Raw genomic sequence first — 17,970 nt, forward strand, 5'->3', positions numbered from 1 at the left:
TATGGGAGACGAGGGGACGATGGCTCCTTTGAGTTCTTCTCACCACCATGGAAAGGCTTATACCATGTTTCTCACCTTTTCCCTCTCATTCGTGTTCTCATGCATCCTGAGTCCTTACTCGGTCCTTTGCTATTTCCCTTGAGGGTTCACCTACCCTTTTTCCTCCATCGAACCTCCACTATCTAAAGTAGGTCGGGATGCCTTCCCCTTCCTTTTCCAGTTCTAGCTCATCGAGTCACCAGTCCATCAGAGTTACTATTCCACCCTTGTGTAGTCTGAGGGTGGTGGAGGTTAACTCATCGTACTCTGGGGATGAATCTCCAATGGACTGGTGACTCGAGTGATCGAGTCTTGTCTTAGACGGTGGAGGATCTCGCCCTCCTAGATGGCACCAAATTCATGGTGCTACTTGGTGGCATTCATCGGCTAATGTCGGTGTGTGGGAATTGACCCTACCCCCGACCTGTTCTCCTTTTATTTTCGTCTCTAGAAGGGTTTGAGCGACTATTATTTGGTCGCCCGAGGAAGCTTTAAGGTGAGCAACGCCCCCTCAAACAACAAGGGTTGGAGGGTATGGTACTTTTTTATTAGTGCTTGTAGTAAGGCTTTCTGCTAGTCATGTGCCTTGCAAAATAATCATGTAAGTGATGGCACGTGTGATACTATGTAGTCTTTTTACTTATTTTTATTATTGATATTTTCTCACTTTATTTTGTATGTTACATATATTATGATGTCCATGTATTTGTGCAATGAGAATCAGATTATGATGAGATCATGATAATGAGACTAATTCGCCGTTAGACACATACTCTAAATAATTCCAATCATAGGTTACTCGAGAGATATCTCGAGATAACCAGATAAACTAGTGCATTATATACCTATCTATATGATGAAGACAACTAGTCTCATAGTTGCTCATATGGGGACACTAGGGATACAATGCAGGTGCTCATTGGAGAATGAGTTTACTGATTGATCCACTCACGGAATGCTGGATGGTTGATGATACCTCATTGTCAGACATCAATTTTGTGATTCCAATTGTGTGTCTAGTCATTAGACTTAAGATATCAAGAATGTCCTATATGAGTACTTAACTCTTTGATACCATACTTATATGTCTGGAAGCTTCATATATAGCATAGTTAGTCATCGGGAGTGGTAGCTAACCTTACAAGAGCAATTGAGTATCGATAGAAGATCATCTGGTCTCAGTATTATGAGAGAAATATCCTTTGTATCCTTACTCAAGCAAATCCATGGCCAAAGTCATTCGGATTTAGAGAAAAAAAGTTCTCATAGAGAATTTGATTAGAGGAGACTCAAGTAAATTCTATATGGGTCTGACAGCACCATGCCCGATATACAATCTCTAGGATATTTGATGAATAAGGGATTATAGATACATGAAAACTAAGGATAGACATGTTCAATGGATTGGATCCCCCCATATTGTTTGTGGATTATGATGTAGTAGCATAATACGTCTGTATTTAATGAGTCGAGTGAATTATTATGGAGATAATAATTCACTAAGTCAGAAGGAGTTCTGGTAAGTACGACTCACGACCAACTTGATATTGGGCCTAAAGGGTCGCATACATATGATAAGTATTGCGATGAGTAAAGATTCAGATATAATATATCTGTTAGAGCTCATATCTTATTGGATATCCAATGAGCCTCCGAATTATTGGATCTTCTGGATAAGATCCAATAAGAGTCAATTAGAGATTATTTGGTAGAGATCCATTAATCCAAGAGGCTTAGATAATTGGATAGAGATCCAATACCCAATAGGATAAGTTCCATTAGGTAAATGGTATGAACCTCTATAAATATGAGGGAGTAAAAGGTGGCATAAGCTAGTCATCTCTTTTCATATAGTAGGAGAATGGATGTAGCATCAATCTTTTCATGCTATCTCTATAACTCGGGAGTCATGGAACCTACTATATAACACTAAGTAAGAGTGGAGTCATCAAAGTCCTTTACCTAGTGAGCGATCTCATCCTCACTTGCATCTTCCTTAAGCATAAGCATCATTGTATCAAGGATATACATGGTTTTCTCCATCATAAGAATGATTCTCAAATTACGAAGTCAATATGTATAGTTTGGACTAGTGAGATAGTTGACATTAAGTATATCACATAAGGGATTTGCAAGTGACATGTTTCTAACAAAAAAAAGTTCAGTAAAAATAAATAACACGTAGATTACATAAAAGTAAATAATCAAGATATGAGCCTCTATCTTAGTCTACTCTTACTATTTTCTTGCAAAATACACAACTTCCTCCGGTATATGAATTAGAGATCCCTAGCGGATCTCTAGTGGGGATTGAGATACAATCGATATCTTAGTGTGACCTTGAGGGACTCGACCAATCATACTAAGTTTAAAAAAGTATGTAACTATTATCGATCATAACTCCTTGTGATTCCCATCCTATTCGGCCTTCGAACCATCATAACCTCAAAGGACTTAACTAACCATAGTATTTGATTAAGTCATCACCATCATTACAAGATGAGTCTGATTCGATGATATATCCTCGAGGGACTCAACCAAGCATAATATGTCATCAGGTCACCGGTGACATCTCTATGTCATAGGCAAGATCTCAAATCGCAATATTGGTGAGCCTTGAGGGACTCGACCAACTTAACGTATGTCAGGAATTGGTTTCTCCGTATGAGGATGAAATGTCATGTGGATCAATCTAATTACATCACGCTTATCGACTTAATATTATTATATAAGGGGTTTTAATTTGGTCCCTAATATGACATGTCATACATATATATTTAATATATATCTACATAGCATGTAAATATATATAAGTATATAGTAGGTTGACAAACATCCATATATCACATATGAGCAATTACACAAGATGATCATGGACCATAATTTAATGTGATCAGACCTGAGCTAGTGGGCCCAATCGCTCACAAAAGAATCTATGTGTGTATCGGCGCATCTCTATGCCCTATGATCATCTATCTCATCCTCATCGGTCTTGTTGGCACCTCGGTGCATTTGCATGTACAGTGATCGTTCGTCTTAGTATCATGGGTCTCGTTGGCATCTCTATGCTTTCATCGTGTAATTACAATATAATTACAAGCACGTAGGCCTAATTACAATAATCACATGAATGAGAAAGAGAAAGAGGCTTACATACCTCAATAATAATAATAATCATACATATACACATACACATCATCACATAGTTCATGATCATTCATCCATATTATACATCACATGTACGCATCATGTAGGATTATTAGAGAATAAAAATAATTAATTAAACTATTTTAATTAAAATTTATAGATTTTTGGATAACCCTATACTAAGGTGCCCCGTGTAGCCAGGAAACCTTGGCTATCGTAGGATAGTTAGGAAACCCTAGCCCCCAAGATCCCCTCTACAACAAGGAGTCCTTGGCTACATGGCATCCATAGGCGGCTAAAAAACCCTAGCTGCTAGGGTTCCTTATGCAGTCAGGAATCCCTGGTCGCATAGGAGACCTCGGCCATGGTCGAGAGCTTGCTGCTCTTGGCCAGGCAGCCTTTGGCCATGTCAAGAGTAGCATGTTATGCTATTGGCTAAGGCTGCAAGTAGCCTTTGGCCAACTTGCAGGGCAACAACCATTGCTACCCTTTTTCCTATGTTTTGTGATAATAATTTTGGTAACAAAATATTGATATAAAGCACCTTTCAATAGCGAGAAGAAGTACTATGAAAACTACAAAAGAAAACGTAGCAACCACACATAAAATAATTTTATGCGATTCATCACAACACACACAGTTTAAAATCAATTATCACATGATCAATTTAGTTCTGATATCATTGTTGGGAAACTTTGGGTAGTATCATATGTGCAGCGAAAGAATAGAAAATAAAACAAGTTCTCAAAGATTGAATTTTGGATCATCATGCGAAGATTGGTGCGTGAAAAATCGTAAAACCGAAATTTGTATGATACTTATGAAATGATTTACTTAGGGGAGATTGTATATCCTCGAAATCACATATCCAACTCTTTAGATGAAGGAGGTCAGATGTCCTCCTCTCTAATGGTGATTTAAATGATAGATGAAGTGATAATACTCCTCCTTTTGCAATGGAAATCCTCCTAGTCTTCGCGCACCACCTCGCACCACCTCACAATAGAGGTCAAGAAGGGCTGACCCCTTCTTGTTGTCCTCTTGCACCACTAAGTGGGATATTGGCTCAGGAGGAGAATAGGATGTGATAACAAAAAGGAGGCTAATCTACGCCCCTTTGGTTCTATTCTATTTATAGAGATTCCTAACAACTTAACCTTAATGGATTATGCCTTGTTAGATATTGGATCTCTATCCTAAGCCTCTTTGATTAATAGATCTCTATCCAATAATCACTATACCGGTCTCACCCAAAGGATCCAATAATACATAGGCTTATTGGATATCCAATAAGACAATGGCTCGACGAATATATCATATCCAAACCTCTATTCATCGCAATACATATTATATGTGTGTGACCCTTTAGGCCCAATACTAAGCTGGCTATGAGTCATACCTATCAGAACTCTTTCAACTTAGTGAATTATTATCTCCATAATAATTTACTCGACTCATCGACTATGGATGTACTATGTCACTATGCCATAGTCTTTAGACGATACAAGGGGATCCAATCCGTTGGACCTATTTGCCCTCAGTTACCATGTATCTATAGTCCCTCATCCATTTAATATCCCAGAGATCGTATATTTGCCGTAGTATTATCGGGCCTATACGAAATCTACTCGAGTCTCACTATAATCATATTCTCCCAGAGAACTCATTTCTCTCTCAATTCGGATGACTCTAGCTAGGGATTTGCCTAGGCGAGAATACATGAGATATTCCTCTTATGACACCGAGAGTAGATGATCCTCTATCGACACTCAATTACCCTCGTAAGATTGACAATTACTCCCAATGATTGGTTGTGTTAGATTTGAAACTTCTAAACGTATAAGTCTGGTATCAAAGAGTGGACTACTTATATAGGGCATCCTTGATATCTCAATTTTAAGGACCAGACACACAATTAGGACTATGGAACTACTATGTGACAATGAGGTATCATTAGCCATTCAGTATTCCGTAAACGAATCAATCAGTGAACTCATTCTCTAATGAGCACATACATTATATCTCTATTATCCTCACATAAGTAGTTATAAGACTAGCTGCCTCCATTATATAGATGAATATATAGTATACCGATCTATCAAGTTATCTCGATGTCCCTCTCAAATAACCTATGAATTGGAAATATTTATGGTTTGTCTTTATAGGCGAATTGGTTTTATTATCATGATCTCGTCTTGATCTAATTATTATTGCATAGATCCATGGATATCACAATATATGTAACATGCAACATAAAGTAAGAAAATACTAATAATAATAAGCAAAAAGATTGTACAGCATGTCATATGTGCCATCACTTATGTGATTGGCTTATAGGGCATATGTAACTAATAATGCAACATGTTACATATTTCATCACTTACCTGATTGTCTTGCAAGGCACCCGTAATTAGCATCCTCTTAGTTCTCCATCGCTTCGACCCACTCTAATATTGGCTCTGAATCTTCATCGTAGAATTGGAGGTCGATGAGATCAATCTCTAGTTCCTCTAGTTCCTTGTCCAGCTTGGTATACCACAACATTAGCTATATGTTACATATAGTATTCATATACCAATTTCTTCAACTATCTATATGATAGTCTATTGCAGACCTATATGTAAATCAATGCAAATATTGATTAATTACGTTCGTAACCATTAGATATCGTTGTTTGTGAAAGTACATAAATGACAACATTCCTTAAATTTGGTATATCCTCCCCAAATTGTAACCACCACTAGACTACAAAAAGATATAAATAATACTTTATTAATATAATAAATAATTAATATCAAATATAGCTGATAATTAATATGCGTAACTTTTCCTCAACATGATTCATAGTGTAATGACACGATACAATACAATATTGGAGAATAAACCAATTGTATCTCGGAATAATCGACCCTTCATAATAGGATCATCTGTATCAATAGTGTTTGACGAGTTGATATATAATATTTTATAGTGTTGTTAGTAAATCATTTTATGTTCTAAGAGTATACCAATACTAAATCGTCGGGTTTAGATAATACACTATAAGATTGAATTTTATTAGTAGGAATTTTTTATATAATAAAAAATTATGAATTAAATTACACATTTACGTACGTTATAAATATCTTAATCTATATGAACTTTAGTCCTACAATCAATAATCCATAAGTATTAGTTAGCTTTAAAATCATCTTTGAATGCTTTCTTGATCTCCTTTCTTGTTGTAATCAACATATGTTTAAGATAAGACGTCTATAGACACTTGTCTATATCAACCTTTTATAATTTAATTACTATCTCACAAAATCTAAAAGAAAGAATAGCCTTTTTCATCTTTTTTTCATCGCTCAATCTCGAATACCTAGAATCAGACCATTTTTGTGAGGTGACCATTCCCTTGAGGCCCTACCTCTTTTGTTATAATGACTTTAATACAATGAAATTGATAGTAAACCGAGTAACTTCAAATCAGAGTACCTCACCATTTACATACTTTTATACTAATGAGTAGATTCAAGGATGATTATATATAAACTTTGTAATTGACTATGCTCGAGCTTACTGACTACATCTAGCTCGCCGATAGTTCAAAATAATATTTTTTTATTAATTATAAATTAATCCTTCAAAATTCGTTATATTGTTGGTGATTATTTAGACAATGTACCGTGTTCTGATCTCCTTTACCACGATATCTATAACTGATTTATGAAATACCACTTGCTAGTTTTAATGATTTGCTTTTAAGAACCAAGTATAGTTGTATATCTAATTCTAAAACCTTATAGCTTTAAACCATCAACATGTATATCTAATTCAAAAACCTACAACTATACTAGTATATCTAATTCTAAAACATGTATAGTTGTGTAGCTTTAAACCAAGTATAGTTGTAGGTTTTAGAATTAGATATACAAGCTGATAGTTTAAAGCTATACAGCTATACTTTGAAGGTTTTAGAATTAGATATACAACTATACTTGGTTCTTAGAAGTAAATCATTAAAACAAGATGATTTAAAGCTTATGGTTGCATCTTGAAACTCTTATTAGGTCCATAGAACATACTAGGTTGATCACTTTTGCAAGTAGTAAATGTGGCTTGGGTCAAAGAAGATTTGGTTTCAGGTGAATTATTGATCGAGTTCATTAAGATTATTATGACATATAATTACTTTAAGACAAGTGGCAGAATGATACCATGATAAACTTAGAGCTAAAGAGAAAAAATGAATCTATAAAAATAATTCCTTTAACCCTAATCTTAGGTTCGTTCTTATAAAATTAAATTATTAATTTATTTTTAATTAAAATTAACATATCAAAGTGACATACCAGCACACTATTTAATCATTTGAATGGATAATTAGAGCTATCGATTCAAGGAACGAAAATAATAGTTTAGAATCGTAAGATGCATTTGTAGTCAAAAGATGAATTTAAGATGTAACAAACAATAAGATGCATGACAAAGGCTTCAATACCATTATTGAAGAAATAAATAAAGAAAAATATCACAGAATATTATAGTCCACGTATTTGATGCATGTTCACGACCTATTTCAATGTGCCTGTTCTCGATTGCTTTCACATATACAAATTGCATAGATTGTTTAATAGTCTTGGTGTGTTTTTTTGTATTGTATTTCTATTGTGTAAAACACACAACCGTTGGGTGGTGGTATATAGAGCCGCTTCATATAAGCACTTGTACGTGACTTCGTAATGCATTCCACGTAAAGCATTTGCTCTAGCATATGCTTGTACAATCTCAAGTTGACGCTTCACTACTACAACAACAGTAGTTTGCTCATGCATTCGCTTTCACTAACCAAAATAAATAATTTATGCTTAATGGACTGTTTATGCTTCAAGGAGTAACGATGATAATTTACCTACATGTTCACTTTCACTTACTTATTTCTTTTTCTTGTATATCTTTAATATATTGCACGAGATTATTGTTTTGGACCAGGAGTTGGTGTAGCTTTGTCTAATTTGAAAAGTGCATGATCATCCAAGTGATCCCGCGAGGGAGAGACGGATGGGAGAGCGACTTTGAGACTATGACTGAGCTTTCGTCTCAAGATGGAGTCGAGTCACACTCGATCTATGTCGAGATTACGTAATAAGTCGATATCAAGAGGAGGGGGGGGGAGATTTTCGACTCGATCTTTCTAATGCTTTAGTCAATTTGTAGAGAATCGATACTTTGTCCTGGGATAAGGAATCAATATTAACACTTGCGGAGATGGTCGAGGGGTATGATGGTTGATAATGACTGCTAGTATCTCATGTAGTGTGGTTAGGTGGGTGACCAACCCATACATCCCTTACAATGTGGGTCGACCTATCCGGATTCTTGTGACACGATATTGACTCATATAATCTCATGTAGCGCGGAGCCCATTGGAAGTGCACCAATTGCCAAGTCAGCTTCCTTTTGTATCAAACAAATGTTGAGTTATGTTCCATGTCGGCTCGACGATAGTTGCCCGTGATTGATATTAAAATATTCTCTATCAATTACAACGAGATTATCTGTATGTGAAAAATTATTGTAATTGTACCATATGACTTAACTAAAATCAGGTGTGTATATAATAATCAAAATCTTTACTAGCTAATATCTTCAAAATTTATCAGATAAGTTTTTAAATCCTAACTCCTTTAAATTTATCCATGTTTTCTAGAAAAGTTCATTGAGTATATTTTAACCAATAATGCTACATTATTTTCGGAAACTTTATAACGGATCAAAATCTCACTAGATGTTATCCACTTCTCCTAATCTTCTTCAAACGATATCAGTGTGACAAGGAAGTGTTTTGGTCATATTTTTGAGAAAAAAAAGAATATAGAAATTGCACATGGTGGATCTTCAAGAATAAAAAAGGACAGTTGTAGTATTTCTATAATATTTTATAATTAACCAAAAATTCGCTAGATGAAATCCAAATTTGTCCATCTTCTATAGGAAGGTTCCTAATTATAAGTAGATTTAATATGTATTTTTTTAATCAAATGGACCTAAGAACCAAATAGTCACACTATTTTCATAAAAATCTTGAAATTGATTATTTTCTTCATTAATTGGTGCCAACATACTCCATCTTCTGCAAAGAGAATATTCATGATACAAATGTTCTTTGTCTATAGTTTAGATTAAAAGCACTTAAGAATGAGACCATTATATTATCTTAAAAAAACATTATAACTATTTATACTAAATCAGTTTGTTGACATTTGAGCTGAATCGATCCTTAACCTAAAACATGAAATTAAAGGGTCCTTATTTTCTAAGTTATTATGATCATTAATACACGTGGCATGTTAATATTTTGACGGGTATATATTAAAATTAATAACGGTACACACATATATATATCATGAATATATATATATATATATATATATATATATAAGTTATTATGATCATTAATACACGTGGCATGTTAATATTTTGACGGGTAAATATTAAAATTAATAACGGTACATATATATATATATATATATATATAAAATCATTAATACACGTGGCATGTTAATATTTTGACGGGTATATATTAAAATTAATAATGATACATATATATATATATATATATAAATCCATGAGTAATTTTTCCTTTCATTTTGCTTCCGCTTATTGGCTTCTAAAAGTCTTTCTTCGAGCTGCTCTCATTTCGGATCGAAGCAGTGAGGCTCTGATTTTGGATCTCCCTCTCGCTCGGCTGCATCCCTTGTTGGGATCTGTAATTGAATTCCCTCGATTCTTCGGGTCGGCGTTTTAGATCTGACCCTTCTTACCCCCGACGAGGGTTTCGTCCGAGAACGAGAGGGGAGGCGAAGGTTGGAGCGAGATCCGCGAGAAGAGGAGAAGAAGGTGCACGAGCAGAGGAGGAGAAGTCTGCGGAACGGATCTGCAGGTGGTGGTGGTGGCTAACCATGGAGTGGGCGACCGTGCAGCATTTGGACCTGCGGCACGTCGGCCGCGGCCTCAAGCCCCTTCAGCCCCATGCCGCCGTCTTCCACCCCACCCAGGCTCTCGTCGCGGTTGCCATCGGGACCTACATAATCGGTGTGTTCTGATTGTTTTCTTCCTTTCTGATCTTAGTTTTTCTTTAGTGATCCTAGGTATTATCCAATTTGTCTCGGATCCTTAACTTTCATTTCCTTCAATAAAACAATCCGTGTTATATAACCCTAATTGTATCTAATTTGATATTGCGGGATTTCTTTAGAACACTTCAGTCCAATTGCTGATGAAATTTACAGCATAGAGACTGGTTTGTGCTAGGAAATCTTTAAGATCTTAAGCTAGATTTTTAAGGATAGTCTTGGCTATGTGGATGGAGAAGGGTGGGGCAAGGAGTAATTCCAGTCCAATTTAACGATGTAATGATTCTATTATGATATTTGGTTATTGGTAGTCAAAGATTCTATGGAATTAAGTTGAGGAACTGCATGTGCATGGTGGGGAACATACAATTCGGGCCACACTTATCTCATTTTTGACCGTTTGCTGAACTAGAGCAGATATGCTTGTTCTGGACCAGAGCTGTTGTAATCAGTTTTAAATCATATCTTCTGTATGCTGTTATGTTTCTCGTGATCCCTGCAATTTTTATCAGGCCATCGAGTGGTTATACTCTGTACTGGAATTGCGATTTGTTAGTGTGGCTGAATCTCAAATAACTGATGCAGTTTATGTTTTGCAGAATTTGATGCTCTTACAGGAAGCAAAATTTCTTCAATCAACATTGGCTCTGCTGTTGTTCGTATGTCATATAGTCCTACCAGCAGACATGCTGTAATTTCCATCCTTGAGGTTAGCTTATTGAATGCCTTGTCATTAAGTTTCTTGAAAATAGATCATTGTTGTGTAATGCATAGTTACTGTTAGTATAAATATGTCGTGAGCCCTTGTACCTGCTGTATGGGAATGTAACAGACTTGAATCATAGTTTACCAGCAGATCAGCTGTACCTGCTGTTAGTATAAATATGCTTGTAAATTCTTTGTTTTCCAGTGATTTCCCTTGCCTATGGACCTACTTGGTTTGATTAGTGGGACATTACTCCCACCTGATACCAGCCTGTGGTCCTTTGAGCATTTGACAAGGCAAATCACAGTCTTTGGGAGTATGTGTATCATGATCTGCAGCACTGACAAGCTGACTTGTCTATACAAAGTCATATTTCCTCCATGTAGTTTAAGCAGGTCCACTAGCTTAATATGCTATTTCTGTTAAGTTACGTCTTACTATTATGAGATGGGGCAGACATTAGTGCATTCTAGATCTTTTTACTCACTTTGATTTGTTCATATTTTCATGAACAAATCGTGGTTACATCTTACTGCTGTCACCAGCTGCCCGTCGCTCGCCGTGTGTTCCTGATGGGTATGTTTCCTCCTCTATCTCCTCTTCTTTCTCCTCCTTCTTCCTCTTCTTCCTCTGCCGCCTCCTCTCCTTCTTCCTCTTCCTCCACCGCCTCCTCTTCTTCCTTTCTCTTTCTCATTTTGCTTCTTCCTTCTCTTCCTCCACCTCCTCCTCTTCTTTTCTCTTCCTCCACCATCCCTTCCTTTTCTCCTTTTTCTTCCTCTTCGAGTCACCCATATGTACCGGTGATCCATGTGTTGTTACATTGGGACTGACCAGTTTGTACTTGTTCGACCAGGGACCAATACATAAAGTATGATTAGATTATATTCTCAGGTGATGTTACCTCTTCTATTCGATGGAAATGTCAACTTTCAAAGATATAGAGTTTCATGTTAGCTCATTTGCACTACTTATAGCTGACTCTTCCTAGTGCTTAATGTTTCTCTTCCAGAATCTAGGCTTTTCTGTGGCTTTTTATTTGAAAAAAGATCAATTTTTTTTAAAATATTAAATTGCTATTGTTTTCTGTGGATAACCTTTAGCTATAAATTAATTCTTAGAGCTCCAACGACGACTGAAATTTTCATATGGGTCCTTTCATGCATTTGCTTTGTAATTGTACTCGAGATATGTAATTACTGTTGCTTGATATGCATGTAAATTTTTTTTCCTAATTTTTTTTAATGCCTTCTGCTTCACAATATCACCAGTTCGGTGTATACTTAAAATTTCTTTGTAGCTAGATGCTGCAACATATTAGATATTGATAGTTCATTTGTCCTATCTCTTCTTTTTGTGATGTAGGATTGTACAATTCGATCATGTGATTTTGACACTGAGCAAACTCTTGTTCTACACTCACCTGAGAAGAGAACCGAACATATCTCTGCAGATGCAGAAGTCCACTTTGCATTGACACCACTTCAACCTATAGTATTTTTCGGTTTTCACAAAAGGATGAGTGTCACAGGTATTACTTCATTAAACTTATTAGGTTGTTTTTCGATTCCTTTCTTTTTCCTATACATCCTGAAGTGACATGGTAAATTCTTGGTCATGTAGTGGTGGGCACAGTTGAAGGAGGTAGACCTCCAACAAAGATAAAAACAGATCTTAAAAAGCCTATTGTCCACCTCGCATGCCATCCACGTCTTCCTGTCTTGGTAATATGCTTGAGTTCATTTAAATATTACTTTTTTGATTTGTGCACTATTTAGTTTTCATGTGCCTTTCTTGCTCTTTTTTGGTGTCTAATTTTTTTTCTTATATTTTTTTTTGTTGCAGTATGTGGCTTATGCTGATGGCTTGATTCGGGCTTATAACATTCAGACATATGCTGTTCACTATACCCTACAAAGTTGTCCAATTGTTTACAACATTTTCATCCATACTACTTGATTGTTTTGGCTTTATGGGTGTTGGAACCATCTTTTGCTTGCTTTTCTAATATTTCTTTACTGTCTGTGGTTCAGTTGACAATACAATCAAGCTCATTGGTGCCAGTGCTTTTGCTTTTCATCCAACACTGGAATGGATATTTGTTGGTGATAGAAGGGGTACCCTTTTGGCTTGGGATGTCTCGACTGAAAGGCCCAATATGATTGGAATGTGAGACCATATCTTCAATCCAATTGCTGTCTGTATCTTTCTTGAGAAACAATATATGAAAGTAATAAAGGTCGTATTGCTCGTGAGCATGAATGAATAGAAATGAGTCCAAGATGAGAAGGAAATCTTTGTGGTTGTTGTCTTTTACTGTTTTATGTTAAAAACTTTGATTTTGCCTGCAAGTATATTCTAAAAAGAATTCTGCAGTTAATCCATATGTTTGATATTTAACACGTGACTCTTGGTCATTCATTTTCTAGTGATGGTAGTATTGCAGTACTACCTAATGATTGCATGGCTCCGCTATTTGGTTTTCTTGCATGTTAACAAATTTCTGATATTAGTGGTATATAAGAACTGTGAAATGTACAAAGATGAAACTCTGGTAAATTGATTGATCATAATGATAGAGGTATAGGAAATGAAAATGTCCATCCAATTGGTATTAAAAAATTATCGACAATAGAATCAGGTGCAATTGACAGTTATAAGAGTATATATTTCCTGAGAAGTTGTAAAATTTAATGGTGAGGTGCAAGCTATTGAGAACAGTATATTCTCCGAAGTACAAAAAAATTGGTTTTTTGTTGGCTTTTCTGAACCTATAGTCTGAACTAGGCTGGTGACTTATTAGGAATATTAATGGTCCCAACAAGCTAAAATTTGATAAATATTGTCAGTTTCATAAAATTGTTATTGTCATCATCATCATCATCGGATCCCGTATTTGAATGTCAACTATCAATCACAAATTTATGTGGTCAAATATAAAGCTCATCTTTAGGTTGTGATGTCTTCATGGAAGATGTAATGATGATGATCATTTGCCTACATGGAGTCGACTCTCCTTAATTTCATGTTTTTAGCCAAAGCAAACTATGAAAGACTCCCATGAAACTTAAAATGGATGGCATTTGTGAATATGTCTGAAGTTTGTGCAACCATCATTTAGCATGAGTTAGGGTCTTGCTGCCTACTCCAATTTGTATTCTTTCTTATTTTCTTGATGGATTTATTGGATTTCTGTTTGTGATTCTTGCTTTTAACTCTCCATGCAGTACACAGGCTGGATCTCATCCTATAACATCTATTTCATGGCTTCCCACGCTGAGGTTACTTGTTACTGTTTCGAAGGATGGGACACTTCAAGTTTGGAAGACACGTGTGATTGTTAATCCAAATAGACAACCTATGCAGGCAAATTTTTTTGAGCATGCAGGTAGTCAGTCTTTCTTTTGTGAATGCAATTGCTGCATACTTTTGTTTGTTGAAAATCAGATTGTTCTAGCTTTATTAGATCAAGTAGCATGTTTTGCATGTCATATTTGATGATAAAGAAAGAAACAGAATTGAAATTATAGTAAAAATCTTGTGTTTCTTCCTTTTTAGTTACTTCTTCCTTTCCCATAAGATGTGTGATAAGACCATTTAGTCCCACATTGGTTGAGGAGTATGAGAACCAAGGGCTCATAAGTCCGCCGGGTCTCTCTTACCCTTAGAGACATCTTTTGGAGCTCATGAGCTCCGAAAGGGCAAAACTATACGGGTACACCCATCGCCCAAAGTGGACAATTCCTCGTGAGCCTACGGGCTGCACTAATGACCGGCTGATCAAATGGTCTCTTATCAATGTGTTTGAAATTTATAACAATTATACATGACCTGGTAATACTTGTATTTTGACACATGAATTTTCTCAGTGGAGATCGATGATGATTCTGTTTGATGACTACATGGATCATTTGTGGGATGAGGGTTCTTGTATAATAGTGATGATGTTTTTTTTATTAATCACTTTGTTGTACATTGGCTGTTTCTTGACAATTTCTGTTTGAGGGTCAATTATATTTCTGATAGCTTTTGTGATTATGGTTTGGAGTAAATATAATTATGATTTAATTTTTTTTCCAGTTTTTCAGCTGAAAAGAAGACAAAACTTTGTTTCTGTCAATCCAGACAGGCTCTTGGAGCTGTTGTTGGCTGCCTTGACCAATTTGCTAGTTATAATCTTTTCATCCCAGATAATGCTTTTAAATACTTTTTGCCTTACTGGTCAAGAGAATATAATACTACAAACGAGAGCCTTTTCTTTGACTCTTGATGGCAAGGAGCCTTTGTGATCTGTGTCATCTTTTATTCTTTCATGTAATGAGGTGTGTTCCATCATGTTAGGACACAATATGATCCTAAATCCTTATGAGCAAGAACTTTAATCTTGTTCCATGATATGTGTTTATTTTATAATCCTCATAATTTTGCTCCAACAAACTCCATAGTTTTCTTCTGTTCTAATGTTAGGGTCCACCTCCTGTGTTGTTCCTGTGTCATTTTTGTCCTTTCAAATTTCTTCCATAAAACACAATATGAGATTACACACCAGGGCTTGCTCACGAATACCTTATACATTTTCTGGACTGATCATGTATTGTGCATGAAAGAGATCCTTGATTATCAAGAATGGTCCATAATATATTTGCTTTATTATAATCTGTTTCTTAGTTGTTTCTCCTCTTGGTTTCAGTTGTATACTTGTATGTTCTCTATACTGCTTCTGTTTTCCTCCTTTTCATATTTTTTGATACTTAGCTTTCTTTTAAAATTTAAATTTATGCAAGGCCTTACAAGTTGTGTATTTGGTGCCATCTGTAGGACTCAGCCGTTGCACTTTTGTACTTTCACTAATTCCTTTGGCCTAAAATAAACTATTTCTTGAATAGTGCTAGAAGATTTACCCAACTAATATTATGGTTCAACCTAAAAACAAGTTTATGTATAATCATGTTATGTGCAGTCACTTGTCAAGGAAGAGGAAAATCAAGCATATATGGATGAGAATAAGAAAATCTTACTTCTTCCAGTATATGCACCTGATGTAATCCTAAGATGCAACTCAAGTAGCTCCTGCTTTCATTCGTAACTAACAGTCTGAAGCTTGGTATATGATCGTGTCAATTATCTATGACCTATTTTGTTGCTCAGTTAAATCATCATGGTACATTATTGTTGACTGAATTGATTTATGGCATATCATCCCATTTACTCTTAAAAGGAAGTTAAATTTCCTACACGAAGACTAACCTTTATAAGTATATCTTTTGCAGTTAGGATTTTCTTTGACAGATCTACCTATCTTATGATGCTAGATCATCTCTCTATGTTTCTCCAACATGTCCTTGATTTTTCAATTCTCTTGTCTGTATAGCATGTTTATTATATTTTTCATTTTAGTTTTAATGATATTTGACCCTTGTCTGTTAAAATGCTTTTGCTCTGCTTGTCTCTGTGCAAAGAACAATGTTGAATCAGAAACATGCAATTGACATGCTGTAAATTATATTCCAAAGCTAGTTTTACCAGAATTATTTAGTTCATATGTCACATGCAAGGAGAATCTATGTTATAGGTCTGCTAACTGTAGTGGAAAGCTATCATTACCAGAATACTAAAATCTATTCATCTCTGTTGTGTTCAATGAGAAACTCTTTTGTAGTTCTTCTGACAAGAAACTTAGTTGTATTGTCACAATAGTCTTAGAGCTTTAAATATTATTGAAGCACTTCTCTATATTTGATATAACCAAATTAATTTCACATAGTATTTTATATGTATTTATTTATAATTGAATGTGGTACTATGATTTCTATGCCAGATAAACGAGGATGATACTTGAGGCTTACTAATGTCTCGGTGTGTTTTCTTTTCTTCTTTTGTAGCAATTGAAAACATTGATATTACTCAGATTTTATCTCTTCAAGATGGAGAAGCTGTATATCCTTTACCGCGAATCAGAAGTTTGGCAGTTCATCCAAAGTTAAATTTGGCAGCATTACTGTTTTCAGTTAAGCATGCAAGAATATATAAACTGCTTTGAAGTTGATATATTGTAAATGTATTAGGTGCTAAGAAGTTGCTATGTCACTTTGAACTCAAAGCAGGATATGGCAGGTGAAGAAAATGTGAAAAATAGAGCTGCATATACAAGAGATGGGAGGAAACAACTATTTGCTGTTCTGCAAAGTGCAAGAGGATCTAATGGTAAGTTGTCTTGAAGTTCTGCATTGACCTCTGAAAAAAGAGAGTATGTATCTTTTTGCATTGTCTTCTATCATCTTTCTGTGAAAATATTATTTCAAATTTATCTTTAACTGTTTAACATCAGGAGTCATTTTATGCATGCTATTTCAGTTTATAGATTCCTTTCCTATTAATAAATGAAGCTGCAACACGGTCCAGTTGATGAAATTGTTTATCTATTTCTTTCCAACTTGTTTTGCGGATTCTTAGGTTTCTTTCTTCTGGCTTACCGTAGATCATTATGTTGAAATCAAGGTTCGCCATACCGTGCATACCGCTCGGTATGGGTGGTACATACTTGTCTGACACGGGATTGGTATAGGCAGTATATCAGTACGCTCCCACGTATCATGTATCGACATGTATGTATTATACTGATCGTTGGTCGGTATATCAATACGGACCGGTAAGGCGAACCATGGTTGAAATCAAGGTTTGAAATATCGTATCGTACCGACATTTCGACATTTGCTCGGTACGGTATGATACAGTATACCGTTCGGTATATCCCTCAGTATATATATATATATATATATATATATAATTCGGTGATGTCACCTCGTTTATATATATATATTATTTATATATAAAAGATTTTTTATATATAAAATATTTTTATAAAAGGCGATGTCGCGTCGCCTTTAAAAAAAAATATTTTTTCCTTCTTCAGGCCACTTCGTAAAGGCGACGCGATGTCGCCTTTATATATATATATATATA

The 17,970-nt window shown here is 35.4% G+C and overlaps 1 protein-coding gene across 1 annotated transcript in view; it reads left to right on the forward strand.

The window, feature by feature from the left end:
• Nucleotides 1-9,823: 9,823 nt before the first annotated feature.
• LOC135624480 (uncharacterized) overlaps nt 9,824-17,970 on the forward strand; it is a 31,563-nt gene continuing 23,416 nt past the window's right edge. The window contains exons 1-9 of the mRNA XM_065128126.1: nt 9,824-10,263; nt 10,904-11,013; nt 12,373-12,538; nt 12,631-12,731; nt 12,853-12,925; nt 13,041-13,176; nt 14,235-14,395; nt 16,890-17,014; nt 17,112-17,211. Of these exons, the coding sequence (XP_064984198.1) occupies nt 10,131-10,263; nt 10,904-11,013; nt 12,373-12,538; nt 12,631-12,731; nt 12,853-12,925; nt 13,041-13,176; nt 14,235-14,395; nt 16,890-17,014; nt 17,112-17,211 (1,105 nt within the window). The 5' untranslated portion in view covers nt 9,824-10,130. The remainder of the gene's footprint in view (nt 10,264-10,903; nt 11,014-12,372; nt 12,539-12,630; nt 12,732-12,852; nt 12,926-13,040; nt 13,177-14,234; nt 14,396-16,889; nt 17,015-17,111; nt 17,212-17,970) is intronic.

This window comes from Musa acuminata, chromosome BXJ2-10, assembly GCF_036884655.1.
Source record: "Musa acuminata AAA Group cultivar baxijiao chromosome BXJ2-10, Cavendish_Baxijiao_AAA, whole genome shotgun sequence".
Lineage (NCBI taxonomy): Eukaryota > Viridiplantae > Streptophyta > Magnoliopsida > Zingiberales > Musaceae > Musa > Musa acuminata.